General features: G+C 36.1%; 3 protein-coding genes and 1 long non-coding RNA gene across 5 annotated transcripts in view; 1 reads left to right on the top strand and 3 right to left on the bottom strand.

Moving 5' to 3' along the window:
- Positions 1-8,680, top strand: part of LOC135775261 (uncharacterized) — a 116,359-nt gene extending 107,679 nt beyond the window's left edge. Inside the window, exon 4 of the long non-coding RNA XR_010543851.1 lies at positions 6,975-8,680. This is a non-coding gene — a long non-coding RNA (uncharacterized lncRNA). The remainder of the gene's footprint in view (positions 1-6,974) is intronic.
- Positions 1-17,454, bottom strand: part of hoxc10a (homeobox C10a) — a 43,776-nt gene that overhangs the window by 8,308 nt on the left and 18,014 nt on the right. The window lies entirely within an intron of this gene.
- Positions 345-9,335, bottom strand: LOC135775258 (homeobox protein Hox-C6a). Of its 2 annotated transcripts, XM_065285328.2 has the most exons (3): positions 8,691-9,335; positions 2,556-2,783; positions 345-1,926 (listed from the first exon to the last, which is right to left on the bottom strand). In XM_065285328.2, the coding sequence occupies exons 2-3, from the start codon at positions 2,731-2,733 to the stop codon at positions 1,625-1,627; spliced, it is 480 nt and encodes a 159-aa protein (XP_065141400.1). In that variant the 5' UTR covers positions 2,734-2,783; positions 8,691-9,335; the 3' UTR covers positions 345-1,624. The 2 variants fall into 2 exon arrangements, with proteins under 2 accessions (XP_065141400.1, XP_065141399.1); XM_065285327.1 differs by lacking the exon at positions 8,691-9,335 and having other exon boundaries at positions 347-1,926; positions 2,556-4,382.
- On the bottom strand, positions 13,426-16,991 carry hoxc8a (homeobox C8a). Its single transcript, XM_065285323.2, has 2 exons — positions 16,255-16,991; positions 13,426-14,996 (listed from the first exon to the last, which is right to left on the bottom strand). The coding sequence occupies exons 1-2, from the start codon at positions 16,688-16,690 to the stop codon at positions 14,662-14,664; spliced, it is 771 nt and encodes a 256-aa protein (XP_065141395.1). The 5' UTR covers positions 16,691-16,991; the 3' UTR covers positions 13,426-14,661.

Genomic DNA, 17,454 nt, shown 5'->3' with positions numbered 1-17,454 from the left:
GAGCGTCATCTGGCGTCTAATACTGGACAAAGCGCGTATGTACCAACGTGGGCACACGCAGCAATGTGTTGAAGATTATAGTAAAAAAAACATAGTTTGACGCATCAATGTCATGTTAATTTGGGTAATATAAGGTATACAAATGTTATATTTGTTACAAGTAAAATGTAAGCATTTGATGATCTCCAGCGTTTCATGCTTTTTATGTGTCTGTTATCATTTTAGGCGTATTATTCGATAGCATGTGCTTATAGTTATTAAGGATCAATGTGACATATTATAAATAAATAAAAAATCTGAAAATGTACAGATTATGCGCTCTGGTTTATCCAAATGTAGGAACCTGTGCATTTATTGCAGCAGGATCTCTAAATTGCATGTCAATATTTATCGCAGAAAATCTGATTCAGCGTTGACCAAGCAATGCAACTTAAGAAGTGATTTCGCCAGCTAAGCATAGACTCTTTGTCATAAAGAATGCATGTTTTATTTATTGAATGAAACGTCTAACAGACGCTGTAACAGTCGACATTATAGACATTTATTTGATAGTAGCAATTATAGGGTTGCAATATTCGAATGACTTTACTGATTGAATTAGAATTATATGGAGTAATTGATGGATAAACCAAATGCCTATATAACTTTTTGATAGAAATGATTTAAGATTTGATAGACTATCTGTTGTTGTTGCTCCGCTACGAGCTTGAGAAAATGAGTAAATGTAAGTTCATAAATAAGCTTCTTTGCATCAAACACGTGTGAAGCCGAATACAATTTTTTTCCGTTAACATGAATTGAATGTGTACAGAGTTTGAACGCTTGAGGCAAACCAAAGACAATACAACTTTTATTTTCAAGAGTTTTATTAAATAATACACAGTTTACACAAACAATATAATTGCGTACCAAGGTATACGTTTATTTTCATATGAGTTTGATTTTCATTTTAAGACATGTTTATATGCATACCAGCTACAATTATGATGTACAGTGGCATTTTGAATATCAGAACACTGACGGGGCAAAGGCAATACTGAGAAGAAAAATGAAAATACAATGTAACAAGGATTTAGGTAGTATAATTCATCCCGTCAGTGCTTGCATCGTTGTACAAATACGCGTGGACAAAAACACTGAATGTGCATTTAAGAAGTTACTTTGACATTTGGAATGCTTAGGATACTCTCTTTGGAGGCTCTTTGTATAGTTGGGAAAACGTAGCCTGCTTACCAAATTAGCTAGAATAAATTTTAATCAGAGTATTTATTTTCTAATAGCCTATTGCAACATGATAATACTACAGCTGTCAACCACACAAACAGATAATCTGTGGCATTTAACCACGCAGCCAAAAAAAGTTATTTTCAATACAAAGACTTGTGAATTGCATAATGGTGCATAACGTGCGTTTCTCTCTTCCTCTCAAACTCTCCTTTTGTTTCTACGTGTGTAAATGTTAGTGGCGTGGTGGTGGTAATAATAGTGTGTGTGGTTGCAGGTTTGAGGAGGTGGGGGCAGTCAAAGAAATAGCAGAGTATACGGTCCATGCATTAATATTTGCAATTCTCAAAGTTTAGGTAGTTACGTTGCAGTTAACAGGCGTTTCAAAACAAAAGATTTCCTAATCTTTCTTTTTAGCCTCTTCTGTCTCCTCCTCGGTCTCTTTCTCGGTCTCCTGAGAAGCGCCCGTTGATTCGGTCCCCGGTACAGTAGAAGTTAGATTGGTCTCTTTCTTCCATTTCATGCGCCGGTTTTGGAACCAGATTTTGATTTGACGCTCGGTTAGGCACAAAGCGTTGGCGATCTCGATACGTCTGCGCCTGGTTAGATACCGATTGAAGTGAAATTCCTTTTCCAGTTCCAGGGTTTGGTATCTGGAGTAAATCTGGCGACCTCTTCTTCTGTCTGACCCGTACCCAACTCCTGTTGTGAGGAACAGAGGAAATAAAAAATATTTTTAACACACAGAAACAAATATCATAAAAATACATGTTTGGAATCTTGTTAGAAACTTAGCATGAAGTGAATTACAGGTGTTAAATTACAATTTCTAAGACAACTGACATAACATGTTGACAAAAGCATGTATTTATAAAGTATGCATTTCTATTTGCACAAATTGAAGTCTACATTTTGTTTAGTTTTGGTAGTTAATTCAAAAAATTTTCTGGTAATAATTTTGTTACTTTTTCCAAACAGCATACATCGGAAATGTATTTAAATCATTTAAGTTGGGACATTTTTTTAAAGTTCATATGAAAATAATGATTTATAAGACGAAGACAAAAAAGCATGCAAATAACAATTTTCCCATGTACTTTGCTTTTGTACATTCTTAACACTTAAGGTTTAAGTTTTTTAAATTATTTTGGCGATCGAGTATTAAAGAGCTTAGCCAAATGGGATTCCCCTCTCTGAAAAAGGGTGCTTTTATAGTCTGATGATTTAGTAGTGGTTTATGGGGCCATAAAATGTAGCTACTCTGTTGATAAGACGTATCGTAAAACAGAGCCTTCCACCAGGGTATGTCCCAAGTAGCAGTAAAAACTCACCGCTGTGCGAGTTCATGCGCTGCATCCACGGGTAGATCTGAATGTTGTTCCCTTTCTGTTCCTGTGATCCTGCACGAGCTTGTTCCAGGTTGTACTCCTGGGCAACGTGGCTCTGCGCATTGAGTCCCATACTAGTTTGTCTGCAACTGGGAAGCACGTCCTTATCTTGGAGAAACATGTTAGATCCATACTCGTACGGTCCTCGACTTGATCCAAACACAACGTTATCTTGAGGTGAATAGAAAGGGGACGCATAAATCCGGTTTTGGGTCACCGTGGTGCCATAAGACGAAAAATGTCTGACTGAATCATATGTGGTCGTGTTCAGTGGCATGTTGGGCAAAACCTCTTGCCCACCAGATAAATGGCAAGAGAGCGACGGGTTCGCGAAATACGAATTCATACCTTCCCTATCGCCCTCTCATCAACTCGCCCTCCTATCTTATTTCCCCTTCCTAAATCTCACACTTTCTTTGTGCTTTGGGCTCGGGTTCCTTCTGTCATATACACACGTCTCCTGTCTGCTTTCCTAACTCTCTTTCAAATGAACTTCAGAGGGATTTCAATAATATTAATTTCCAGTCTCCGGTTAAGACGCGCAAACCAAGTGTTATAGCCAAGGCTTGGCTCATGGAAGGACAATATGACAGCGTCACCTGACCACTTTCAGCCAATTGAATTCGCTGCGCACCGTAGGAATATCGAGCTTGTAGCTTCGTATCCCCGTGGTTTCAGTTTATAATGTTTAAGTAAACACACACTTACACACAAAGAAACGCAGAATCACACACACAAGAACAAAGAATTATGACTTTTTGAACATGTATCTCACTAAGTTTGTTTGTTCAGTGGGTTAATGTAAAGCCTGTCCACGTGCATTGTGAAAGTGATTCTAAAAGTATTTCATGGATTTTACAACGAGTAACATTTAATTTCAAAGAGTTACCTGGATGACTCGTATTTGCAGTTGATAACTGACGTTAACATAGACAACAGTCAAGAAAAAATAGCTACAGTGAATATACCAATAAATATGAATATGGCAATCCTAATTATCAGGACAGCTCTACCTTCAGGGCGTAATAAATTGTAATACGTCTAAATGCATGTTATAGTTTAAAAACAATAACGACACTTGAAAAATTACAAGATTGTGTCCACAGAACTAATTGCAGCCATGTTGTTGAACCATACTAATATCCGCGCATACCTATTTTGTATACCCTCGTTTCTAATGTGCAAATCACGTTGATATTCAGGTAATTTAAAACGAAATATGCTAATACACATCTAATGTAAAATTGATAAACTGCCACGAAGTTTCATTGTGGCAAAAATACCAGACTATTCTTCTCGTTATTCAGCAGATATCGCCGTGATGTTTGTTTGTTTGTTTTCTCTCCCTGTCTAATTTCCTCGGGCTTTCATGAGGCTGAAGGGGAAACGTCTGCTCTTTTCCTATAACCATTTGTAATGTATTGATAATTTCAGTGGTAAAAAGAACCTAAGGAAGGAGGGGGGAAGGGGAATCTTACTAAAGAATGCGTCAAACGCGCCTTGGTGCCATAAAAGTAACAAAACCAACTGAGGACTTCCAGCTCTGAGGCAATTACCCCTTTGAATGTATGGGGGCTGTGCAACGAGTCTCTTATCTTTTGAACAGAAAGCTGCTCATTATGTAGCATTTTATTTTAAAGGTTTTACAGAATTGCTATAGGCGAGAAAATGTTACAAATCATATTTACAAAATTAAAGTACATTTCACTGTATTTATTTAATGTATAACTTTTGCGGAATTGTTTTATGATGGCAACTGTTGAACAGTACAAATACAACTACTGTGTAATTTATTTCTTCAAATAGTTTTTATTTATTCATTAATTTATATATTGTGTTGAATTAGTCGTAGGGAGAAAGTATGGTTTGTACCGAGTGGTTTAAGGGTTTGCTTCATGACCTTAATGCAGGCCACATGACGGAAAGTGTGAGGCCAAAAACAGTGGTTAAGAAAGAGGTGCGCAAAACAAGAGATTGACAGAATAGTAAAATTTACTTCCAGTCTGACAGTGCGAAAAAGCATTTAACATCTATAAAACAGACTAATCTGCTTATCGATTGATTAAATGCGTACAATATTTATTTAGTCCATGCTTTTAGGTACTTCAGGAAATAATCAATAACAAGGATTTACTTTTTCTCTTTTTTGATGGGTTGTTATATTTGGGAAAAAAGTCAGATCGTCAATATGTAAGTACTAAAATATTATTTGTATAATTTATGTGTTGTGTGGCCAATTAACGTCTACTCAATTACATTTTATTTTCCGATATTTGTTAATTAGCTTGTACCACAACTAATACTGCTGCAAATACTTAATAATAGTCATAATAATAAAAATACTAATAGTATAATAATTACAATAATTGTAGTTTTAACAGGGCTGAAAAATGTCAATATATCAATTGCACACCGCAAAAGTAAATAATAAATCTAAATTTTATGAGAAGGCGTAGAAGATCTTTACATATTACTATTATTCAATCGAGAATAATACAGCATGAATACTCTGGACAAAAACTTACAAAAGTAATAGATAATAGTAATAAAAATACCTCTTGCGTGAAAGATTGTGCTTGAGCGTTTTATCGCATGTCATTCATAGCGTATTTTATAAAGTGGTAATTGAACAGTTGCCAAGTATTTAAAATGCGCCAAACGTGTCAATTTTTACACGTGTAATTGTCATTTAAACTTTTAATTTTACTAATAAAGTTGGGGCGTGCGAGAAGCCACGTAATAAACAAATTTTTAAGGTACATGAAGGGGAAAATCAGCAAACTTTAAAAATGCTTTAAAATTATCATAACATTAAATGGCTTTAAAAAAAAATTCGATGTGTAGTTTTTCTTAATTAAGAGATCAGATAGTGTAGGTTGCGTCTATGCAGGCCTCTTTGATGTTCAACCTTATTGCTCCAACGGCTTTGAACTAAAAGCCTTTGATGGGACGATATTTAATATTGTGATCTATTTTACGGCATCACTCTTGTGAATGAAATAGTGAGTAGAACACATCACACTCAAGTCTGCAGTTGGTATGCTTATGTGACTGAAGAGAAGGAGCTTTAAGTGTTTTATTGCAGCCCTCAAGACAAATCACATGGTTGTGTTTTAGCGTTTGAAGAGGCAATAAATAGACATCCCGTTTGGCCTGTATTCTTTTTACCTTCAACAAAACTACGCACTAGAAATGCGCCAAAATCTCACTTTTAATGCGTACTTACGCACATAATAATATGGTCTGTGATAAAAGCATGTAAGGCGCATACTAACACGCTTTTTAATAACCCATTGTGCATATAGCATACTAGAGGGTTAAATCTATTGTATTATTAGATTATTTATTTGTAAGCAATTTCTATAGTTGAGTCACCTAGTTTCTTTTTCCAAGCCCAACTTTCCATGGCCTGTGATATATGTCGATGTATCTATGCGAAAACAATATCCATAATAGTAACGTGACAGATATAACAGAGCTCTCATGTGCAGCTAAGCACTTATAGCAACACACGACCCCGAAGGGGCATTATGGTTTTAACTAACACAAGATAATTTTGTAAAATTATGTGGCCGTCTAATGACCTTCATGAATAAGATGTTTTGAAGTTCAGCGAACTAACATTGCCCTGCGGTTCTTGTAAGGAAATGTTTGGAATTAAAAGTTTGCGTGGATTTTGTTTTCATTATCATGGCAAAGTTGAATTATATCTTCTATGATTCAAACTTAATAGCAATGGCAGACACTAGATTGGTTCAAAGTTTACGTAAATGATAGTCGAATGGCAATAAATGTGACAATTTCATGAACTTGTTTAGAATGTTGTTAATAGTTCTAAGAATAACTGTAATATACAAATGAATAAGTCTTAAGCCGCAAATATACGACACATAGACACATGGATTACTTAAATCGACATTTTTGATAGCAAATTAAAGCTTTCCACAGTCATTTTCTGTGGCACACATGAGACTGTACTATGCGGTGAACAACCCCTCCCTCTCTCTCTCTCTCTCTCTCTCTCTCTCTCACTAACACTCACACACACACACAACCACATGCTAACACACACAAAAGCATTCTGTCGTAATAAATTACTGATCAAGCCTATTTAGTGCTTTTAATGGGCAAATGTTTTTTTATTTAACAAAAAATAGTTTTATTTGTTAAGTAGCCTATCTTTAGAAAATGTTTATCGTACCACACTCAATTCTTAGTTTGCTAGCTATGCTACATTGCACTAGAAAATAAACATAAATTTTAACAATTTAATTGATAATTCGTATGACTTTATTGGCAGCAGCTGTGATGTTCACAACAACTGGTTTTATTATTGACCGTATTTTGTTTTCCCTATACCAGCCTCAAGCGTGGACTTCAAGAGGGTCATGACGGAAGATCGCCACTCACAATGAAGTATCAACGGACTTTACTATTTGTAATCCATAATTAATTCCACTGGTAATTAAAACTTAATATGTCAATATTGTCTCTGTTATCGTGCATGTGGAAAAACTGCAGCGTGTTGGGAACATAAACAGATTGTGTTTTAATATTTCTGTTTTCAAACGTTTATTTCTCGCTTTAAGTAAAACTGGGAAAAGATACCATACATAAATATACAACACATAATAAAATGATTCTAATCCAAGCAGTTTCGTTTTATGTTTTTTTTTACTATTTGTTTACTATATCATACTTTCATTATGACCCATCTACTTTATAATGAGAAAGGTAACACAGAAATGTTTATTTCATATGTTTAGGTCTTATGCAGGCTATAAAAGAAACTTTAGGTATCTATAGCACCATATGCCATGGCAAATTCCCTTATGAAATTTTAAATCTAATTTCTATGTAGCTACACAGCTCTTCCTTACTTTAGGCCCTCTATAATGTATTGCATATGGAGCAGGCGCAAGGTGGCAGTGTTGTTTGATTTAGTCCTCATGGAATGACAGTGTTGGATGATTGAACACGTGTGCGTAAAAAAAGAGAGTGAGCGAGCTCTTGAATCTGAAAGTGTGTGTAATAGAGACAGCGAACTGGTGATTCTGGCTCCGCAACAAAAACTGACATAAACCTATAGCATATATTTGTTATGCAACAACAACTAGCTGCTGAATATGTTTACATCTACAGCGAAATGTACCCCTAAAATAAAAAATTAGTTAGTGTGTGAGACAAAGAGAATTTAAGATAAGTAAAAAAAAATGAAGTGCTGGGGCGTATGTGTGTGTGTAAATAAATGAGTGAACAAGTGTGTTTGATTGTGTAAATGGTATACAATGCTTGTCATTATAATAAAGACACAACCAGAATACACAGTTGGTATGGTAAATGATAAGAACCGCGACAGAGGTTAATGCGGTTGGATTTTTGCCCGCTGCCAGTCTCTCAAAAACATAACACTCAAATACTTATTGTTAAATTATTAAATAACTATAAAATAATATCATTGATGAGAATAATCAATATGTTCTAAATATAATTCACATTATTCTAACACAATTTCATAGGATACCCTCATGAGTGCACACAATATGGGCTGAATATTGTTTTTGATTAATCGATTGACATTTATCAACAGTCTCTAAGTAATTCAATTGCACATTGTCAGGGAAACTAAATACAATGAAGTCGTTTATAGTAATCACATGATGGAACGAATCAGAAAGCTAAGCACAGTCAAACATACCACATGTGAAAGCTTGTGATTAAAATGATTATACAGTAGGCTTAATAACCCAAAACCACACCCGTTTAGACACAACTTAACTCCATCTTACAAAAATCTTGAACTCAATGTCGTTGAAACAAATAATTATCAACAATAGACCTGCGCAGCAACAGCATAAGTCACTTGTGAACAAGGGATTGCGCGTTCACAATCAATAAAGTACACTGGAAACGCCACAACAACAAAATACATACAATATCTGCATAAGTTACATGCCCGATAGTCTATGTTCAGCACATCACCTCTGACATTAATATTGTGCTAATATCAAACCTCCGCGTTGTGTAAATGCAGGTCTGTAAGAAGCCAATAAGGAGCGCAGAATCACATTTACTTACCAGCGTTCTCCGTTGTCTGCGTGACGCACGTTCGGCGGTGTAGCAGTAGACGCACACTCTAGGAGAGCAGTAGGATCTGAATCCCATTCTCCGCAACATTTATGTGCAGGAAATGTTTACTCTTTCGAGGGGAAATCACATTTACGCACTCTGAACCGTCACCCTTCAGCTATCAGTGCCGTGTTTTTCCTCTAGGGGACCAGATAGGTAGAAAGAGGGCTGGGGAGGAGGCGACGTCTGAGGACATTCATTCAGTCATTACTAGCGACGAAGCAGACGAGATAAGATGGCGTTATATATCGTGTTAAAAATCCAACCGAGCAAACAGAAAACGAAAGAAATGTCTAGTGGTAAGGTCATTTCAACACCACCGCGAGCTCGCTAGTCGATAGATGGGGAGATCCAGGGGAAGACAACAGCACAAAGTTCATGTTCATAGAGTGAGTATCACGTGGTCTGACGCAACCAATGACCGCGTGTATCCAGTCGTAAACTTTTATTACTTAGCTGTAAATTCCCCCTCTAAACAACTAGGAATGTGTTACGTTTCACCCTTTCCCAAAGATCGCTTTTCCCATTTTCTTGCTTTTTCCCACTGCTTTGTTGAGTTCATGGCAGCAATAACAGTTTTTTCTTCGACCTATAAAAACCTTGTTTATGAATCTAATATTATTAGCAGATTAATAGTTATATTTAAGTTGCACTGAAGCTACAGTGTGGAAATTAAGAGTAAAAATGAAATATTTTTTAAGGTGTCTATGATATGTACAAACCCTACTATGCTATTTAATATATGCTGTTTTTTAACGAGGAAAACCAAATGTTCTGTATAAATATATCCTTGCAGTGGCTGGAATTAACTTACTTGCTTAGGATGTTTAACGACGAATGCTATTACTATTAGTTTTTTGGGGGATAAAGCATACATTCTTTAATTTTCCAAAAACGAATACTAAACAATCATTTTTACACAAAAAAACATGTATACCATTAATTTTAATTTCCCAAAACTAATAGTTATAGTATACAAAAATTTTCCCCCAAAACAAATAGTACTGGTATTTAAGCATTTCCCTCAAAAACTAATAGTAATGGTATACATTTTTCTTCTTAAAAAACTAATAATAATGGTATACGTGATTTTCCCCCTAGTAACTAACAGTAATGGTATACACGTTTTTATTCTGCAAAAACTAATAGTAATGCCTGCTTTTATTTAGGCTATTAGTAATGGTATTCATAGTTTAACATCCAGTGTAATAAAGCAAGTTAACTAATTTCAGCCCGGTAGTTCAGCCAAATGTCTGTTTTATATTTACCCCGTCTGACCCTTTGCAGATTTTGTTTTGGCCTTGTCGCACACAGACAACATAAGGTCTACACAAGTCTGTCTGGAGCCGTTCGGAGCACATTGCTCGGAATTACTGTAATACATATAGTTTTCAAAACAGACATTTGTTTAACATTAATATAAAATACTTATATGATCCTTTCAGCGTTCAAACTTTGAAAGTAGGCTACAGGTAAGATTATATTTATCACAAAAAAATAAACCATTACTGATGCCTACTCTTCATAATACGTTAAAAACATCTCTAAAAATTATATATAATAGCTACATTTAGGTGTATTAAAAAGGCTTGACAAAAGTCTTTTGATTATTTGATCTAAAATCTTACTTACAGTATTATAAGGCTAAATTTAATTTTCACTTTGTCAGACAGAATTGCTTTATAACATAGCATGAATATTAACAATGTCCAAAATTTGATTATTCAATCTTAAGAAAAGTCCACTAAAAGTGTACTGTTGTGTTCTGAAATTGTTACTTCTGAAAGAGCAGGAGTTGCAAATGTGCACCTAAAATATATTAATTAATTGCACTTGAAACAAGTTTAACTTAACCTTTTCTTTATTCTTTCGATTTAACGTTTTTGTTTTTTATAAATTATATTTAAAAAACTAAATTCGTTATATAAGCATAATTAACTGATATTAATTGCACCTCACATCATTACAAACTTTCCGTATACAAACTGAACATTGTGGTTTAAATAAATAACCAAAACAATATGACGCCAAGGCGTTTTGTGGCCTCAATGCACATTAGCAAAACTAATCAGCAAAAGTTAAATTCAGTGCCTCCCCAAGGCAGGTATTTCATTTGATCAAAGCACTACTTTTTCCGGTTAGTAAAAGCACAAACATAAACAGAATTCAAATAGCTGTTTTATCCAATGTAGAAAAATTATAAAACGCATGCATACACTACATTGCAAAAAAGTATCCAAAAGCCATTTAAGTCATATGCCAAATGATTAGCCATATAATTATTTTCCGATTATTTTTTACACATAATCCAAATTTATATACAAATATTATTCCCTGAATTCAATAATACAAGTTATTAAAATGAATTACAGCTCACAAACACAATTAATAAACACTTGCATACATACACTTAAAGAAACAGACCCACGTCCACGTTGGTTTCCGAGTGTCCTGTCCTGTCTGCACTGCACAGAAATCAAAAGGCAAAAACGTCTGCCCGGATGCGACACTGCCGGGTTTACACCACCAATAAAGTTTACTGCAGGTATAGTATAGCCCCAATTTGGAATTTAACAGCAGTGTTATACAACGGCAAGGCGGATGGACAATGACCACTACAATTGTCACTACCACAAGGAACTTCCTGAAACTGCCTTTGCGTACACAGGGCTTCAGGCACAACGACAAAACAAAAGGACAACAAAATGAATAATTACCTTAATTATTAGTACCAGAACTACAACATTGTAAAAAGCACACACAAGTAAATGTTTTAACAAATGTTTAATATTTAAATAATTAAATCTGACTAAATAATTAAAATGACTCAAAGATATATTTTGTGAAAGAAGCAGTTGCGTGTTATAGGCCTAGCCTATATGTAACAATGCTTTATGCACCATTTCACACAAATAATATTCGTTCCTATTAAAAGGAATCGCGCAGTTTTCTGCAATGTCAAACACATGCCTTGGCTATTAGTACTTTAAGGTTTACTTTTATTTTGGCACGTAGGAAACTACTTGCCATTTATTCACAGTAATTCAACTGGTGCTGAAATTTAATTGTGTTTTACAGGTCCTCCTAAATCTGTAAAAGCATATTCATATTCTATTTATGTCAGCCTTTAACGTTTATGTCATCAACTCGTTCTAATTACGGCTGCTTTATGATGCACTAGGCCATTGTTATGGCCTGTTATAACAAGTTCTCAACGAATCAACATTTTTAAGCACTCGCATATAATGTTGGCCACGCCAACAATTTCAGGACTGTAGAAATGTTGAATTTATCTCCAATCATTTTTTTTATCTCTAGCATAATCATAATAATTTTTCTATTACCTAGATTTCACCAATTTCTAAAGCAAGCTCTGCGAAACCTTTTAAATGAATGAATATAAAGTTGCGCATGATCCTTTCGCCTTTTAATAAGAAAGACATTGACATTGAAAATATTGAATTTGTATAGTCTGAAGAGGTCCCATTCAGATCAATGATTGCATTAAATACGTCTTCCAATTTAGCTTTTTTGCATAGAAATGTAAATACGCTATTCTGTGGCTATTGAACGGAAGGTTGGATTTGTTAGACAAAGCAATTTCGTCATGAAACAAATTTAAAATATATAAAAGCTATACGAATACGTTAAACATCTCCAAGTTTTAGTTCCACCAGACGTTCACTTATTCAATAGACAACCAGCACAGGTGTATACAAATGAGATCTTGTTAATGTCTCCCAATAAGGCCTAGCACTAAGTACAGAACTGTGACCTGTCCCCTTAAAGGTTTGTTTCCTAGTTTTATATTTTTTATTTGCTCTGATGAAGTTCTTAGAAAAACGAACACATTTATTTTGTAAACAAAGCACCTTTCGTAAGAAATAGGTTACTCCAAGTATTCAACCCATTATGTACACGTGTTATGTAATTTCCATCACCACAACATGTAATTTGGAAATAAAATGGTACTTGTGCGAAGACTGAAAATATTTTCTGACAGTTTAACTCATAATTGCCTCAAGTAACATTGCAGGACCAATTACTAACCCTGTAAAAGACACAAATCTCTCAAACCTTAATTTAATCTTAATATAATTTCTCGACAAATTACATATATTCTGGGCTCATAAAGTTAAAAGTCGAAAATACTTGACCACAGATTACAATCATTATATTTATTGATTTCCATAATTTAGAACTTTAGAGCTGCTTTAGATAATAACGTTAAAATTTGGGCAGTTTTTACGTCGTTCGGTTTGTACATAACCTTAAATCTAACTGAAATGAAGAATCCTCAAACCAGAGACTAAATCAATGAAACCTCTAATGACAACCCATGACTAGAGACACACATAACTAATAGTCACAACTGTACACAAAACTTGCATTTATTCTAGGGTTACGGAAACAAACTTTGAAAACTTGAATAATTTTATTGTTGTATTTTGCCATTTCACACACACAACATATTTTCATACTTACGACAACACTAAGAAAAACTGAGTCCTGCAATTTCAAAGTCATACATGTCAATACTAAACTTTCATTTATAGCTAAACTGTTCACTATGCCCAGACTCGTATCTAAACGTTTCATTGGCATTTTTGGATGTTGTTGGACCTTCTGCAATTGGATAGTGTTGGTGTCAACAAGTGCATTCAGGCAAAAATGAGGCGTAAAAGAATGAGCCATCTTGTTTATTCTTCTGTTGATTTCAACAACAATGGCGTAGACACACACGATTTTGTCTATATTCACACGAGGAACACCAGTAAAACGAGCATATTGATAACAGCAAGGTATTACAAGACGTACATGAAGGTTATACTCAGTGCAATTCAAAATCTATTCTATAACACCAGCACGATAAATGACTCTCTTTCCTTAGATAAGGTAGGGTAGTAATCAGCGTGTTTGATCATCTACACATAAGTGTGCATTTTCTATAGGCAGTTTAAGTTGTTGGGGGAAATGTCTAACTATTTTTAACAAAGCAGCATATAGAACAAATTAGTAATTCATTCTCGCTAGCAAAGCTTTGTTTTTAGGTAGTGCCGTAGTACAATCTCTTAAAAATGTTAAGATTGGCTTTGAGCTAATCGTGTCTTCCGAAGGCATCAAAAAGCTCGATAATCATAAGTGTTTAAAGGGTAAATTACATAACTTAGGATTAATACACTACAAAATAAGAGTCTATGAAATATCTAGGTAGAAATGTATATTGCAAATTTCCCATGATTAGGTAGCTTCTCTCGAGATTTTCAAACGATCTCTGATGAGTCCAATAAAATAATCGAAAAATACAAACTGTAATTTCGCCCACTCACATAGAGTAACAATAAAGAACATTTATGTAATCGATAAAGTATGTGTAATACAGAATGTATTTTCTACATTTGCCATCGCCTTTCTCAGTACAGTGGCACTAATGCAATATTGCCGGGATAAATCTGGATTGCTGAAATAAAAATACACCAAAACCTTTGTTTGATTCGCATGTCAGCCTGTTGTGGCTTCTGTTTTATATACAACACCAATAGTTTCAAATTTAGTGTAATTATTTCAGTATTTCACTTATGTTGCATCCCCAGGCATCTTTATCAAGGATCAAAACATGTTAAACGCCGCTAAAATATGCGTATCATGCTGCTTTTATTTATCTAAATAAAAATGGGGGTTCGTGTTCCTGTTAGTCTGCCACTACACAGATCCACTTTTCGTTAATGGTAAAAGTCCTCGTGTGTTTCGAAAAAGCGCTTTTATCTTTGGGCAGGTTTTAGGGTACTTTTGTATATGGAGGGGGATTTTCTCACGTTTTGACCCAACTGTTGTAATAAAATTGCCGCGTCTTCTCTTTCATTGCCCATTCGCGAGACCTCTTCAATATCTGCCATATAACCATAAAAAGACCATAAAATCAGTCCTTGCTTTCCTCTTTCTCTTCCGTTTCCTTATCTTCTCCTTCCTCCACCTCGCCGTCCTCATTGCCCTCTTCATCGGCCTCTCCCTCTCCCTCTGCCTCAGCCTCAGCCTCCCCTCTCTGGCCAGGAAATTTGTCTTTGTTATTTTCTTTTTTCCACTTCATTCGGCGATTCTGAAACCAGATCTTCACCTGCCGCTCGGTTAGGCTCAGCGCGTGGGACACTTCAATACGGCGCTTGCGTGTGAGGTATGGGTTGAAGAGGAACTCTTTCTCCAGCTCAAGAGTCTGGTAACGGCTGTATGTCTGCCTTCCATTGCGTCTCCCAGGAGCTTTGAAGTGAAACAAGAATATCTGTCAATTACATGCCCTCGTTTCTTCATTCTATTTTCATTGACACATTCTTAAATATAGCTACAAAAACATTAAGGAACACCATAGTAAGTGGCTAGCATTGTTTGCTAGCACGTGTTAAAATTAATTTAAATGCATATTTTTGTTAATTTCCCCCCTATTTCAAACACATAAAGTGTGCCAGTATGTGCCTTACAATCTAATATCTTCAGTACCACCGGTAAACATTCAAGCATATGAATGCAGAATAGTTATTGCAGCTGTAAAGGGGAAAAAAATGAAATGAAAAGGCTTTCACAGTGACAAATCTTCTCCATGTAATTTCCCCCATAAATGCGCTGTATTTACTTAAAAGGCTAGACAACAGCTCTTAACTGAGGTCAGCAACGCACAGAGTCTCACAATCTGGCGTGCGCGCTCACAGACATATAGACAAACATACACCACTTACACACAGACAGACAGACAGACGCACACACGCGCACAGAGGTGTATGTAGGCTATCTGCCATTCTGGCAAAAGAAATAGACGGTTAAGGTTAATTCCCCATTTTAGGTAATTACAAGATGTAATTACAGGTTTGTAATGTAGGCCTAACCTTATTCAATTAAATTCGGATATACGAAGAATTAGTAGATGTTTAGACAGCTGATTACAATAAAACGTGATTGTGAAATGTAACGAGTACCAAATGTTATATTTTACAATTATCTCTTTGTGGTGTCGACAGAAAGGAAACGTATATCAGCTACAACAATCAAACAACCTGACTTTAATCAAACAAATGATATTATTGTTGCCTGTCGACCCCATACAACTTTGTTGCTGTTGCTTTTACCATTGTATTTTATTACTATACACTACACAGCAAATCACAAACCTCTTCTAATCGCCAATTAATAGTCAAAAATACAGGTGGTCATTTCAAACAGTGGTCTGAATTCATCCAGCCTCGTGTCTCTTTTGACATTATAGAGCAACTCCCTCGTAACACAAAGCAACCAGCTGTCAAACTTCTACAATGGTTTTACTAATGTCTGGCGACGTCAATAATTGCTACAAACTGTGTATAATAGCATTTATTTAGTATGAATTTGTAACATGAAAATGATACTCCACCTGTGCTTTCATCTCTGCATTTGCAGCAAGTAAACAATATCAACGCTACACAAGGATTTAAGACACTGACGCAATCACACAGATACAAACACAATGTGAAATAGTAATTATTCTAACCGTGAGGCCGCATCCATGGGAACATGAGGCTCGTGGAAGAGTTCTGACTTAAGTGGCCTTGTCCTTCTCCAGGGTTAGTGCTGTTGGACGATTTACAGTCTGGGTATTGCGCTAAACTCGCCTCTTGCTGGGTACCATAAAGCGGTTGCCTCGGAATGGCTTCATATCCATAAAATTTCGTAGCGTCTCCGTGACATGCCAATGCACAGGGGTTCTGTTGATAGCCAGGGTTGGAGATACCTGTGGTTCCATGGTGGAAAAAGTCCTGTACGTGATGCGACGGGTGTTGGAACCCCGGCGCAGCTGCTCCATGTCCGTACACAAGCGTGTGGCTTCGGGCAACGCTCTGTGGAAACCTGCAGTCGTAGTAAGTTGGCTCTAAGGTTTCGCTGCCTTTGTATTTTGAAAAAAGAGGGTTAACAAAATAGGAACTCATGTTTATCTAGCATTAAAAAAATAGTCAGTCTGTTTGAAAAATATTCCCCTCTATAAATGGTGGCAACCTATTGTTGCAGTTCCAAATGGCATGCAACGCAGACAGAGCAACCGGAACTAGATGGAGAAATGCTGCCCCTTCGGACAATCTGAGGCAGCTCCCACTTCAGCTCCTCTCGCTTAGTCTCTCTCTCTCTCACTCTCTCTCTTTCTATCGCCAGCCTTTTCCTTTTGCAGCTTCAAATCATGGCGTGCACAGTGGATGTGTGTTAAGGTTAAAGCTCGCTAACTCCGACGGCTCAGTCACAAGCGCTTACTTTTTTGCCTCCCACCCAACCACCCCCACTATACAATGAACCCCCCCACCCCTTGTCGCCTACACCCCACCCTTGCCTCCTCATCTTTCTACAGCGTCCACAGACGTCTACCTTGAAGGGAAATGCCGCTGTCTGTTTTTTTATTTAACATGAATGACCGTGTGTATTAAACGAATCGTTTAAGGGTTTTAATCACTGGTTAGAATTTAAGAGCAGATTATGGCTAGTCATATGCTGATTATTTTAGTCCTGCATTCTATTTAAAACAATTTGCCGGCGATTTCAACAGAGCTGCATATCATTTTATTTCGAACGACCATTTACGCTCTGACCATTCCATGCCCACTCTGGGTTTATAAGCCTTGACCCTCAGCCATTGCCCAAGATTAACAGTTTAAACAGTTCGTAGTCCAACACACTATTTGAAGCAATATCGCAAAGAACGAAG

The sequence above is a fragment of the Paramisgurnus dabryanus genome, chromosome 21 (assembly GCF_030506205.2).
Source record: "Paramisgurnus dabryanus chromosome 21, PD_genome_1.1, whole genome shotgun sequence".
NCBI classification, from domain to species: Eukaryota; Metazoa; Chordata; class Actinopteri; order Cypriniformes; family Cobitidae; genus Paramisgurnus; species Paramisgurnus dabryanus.
This window is presented reverse-complemented; position numbering and strand designations above follow the sequence as displayed.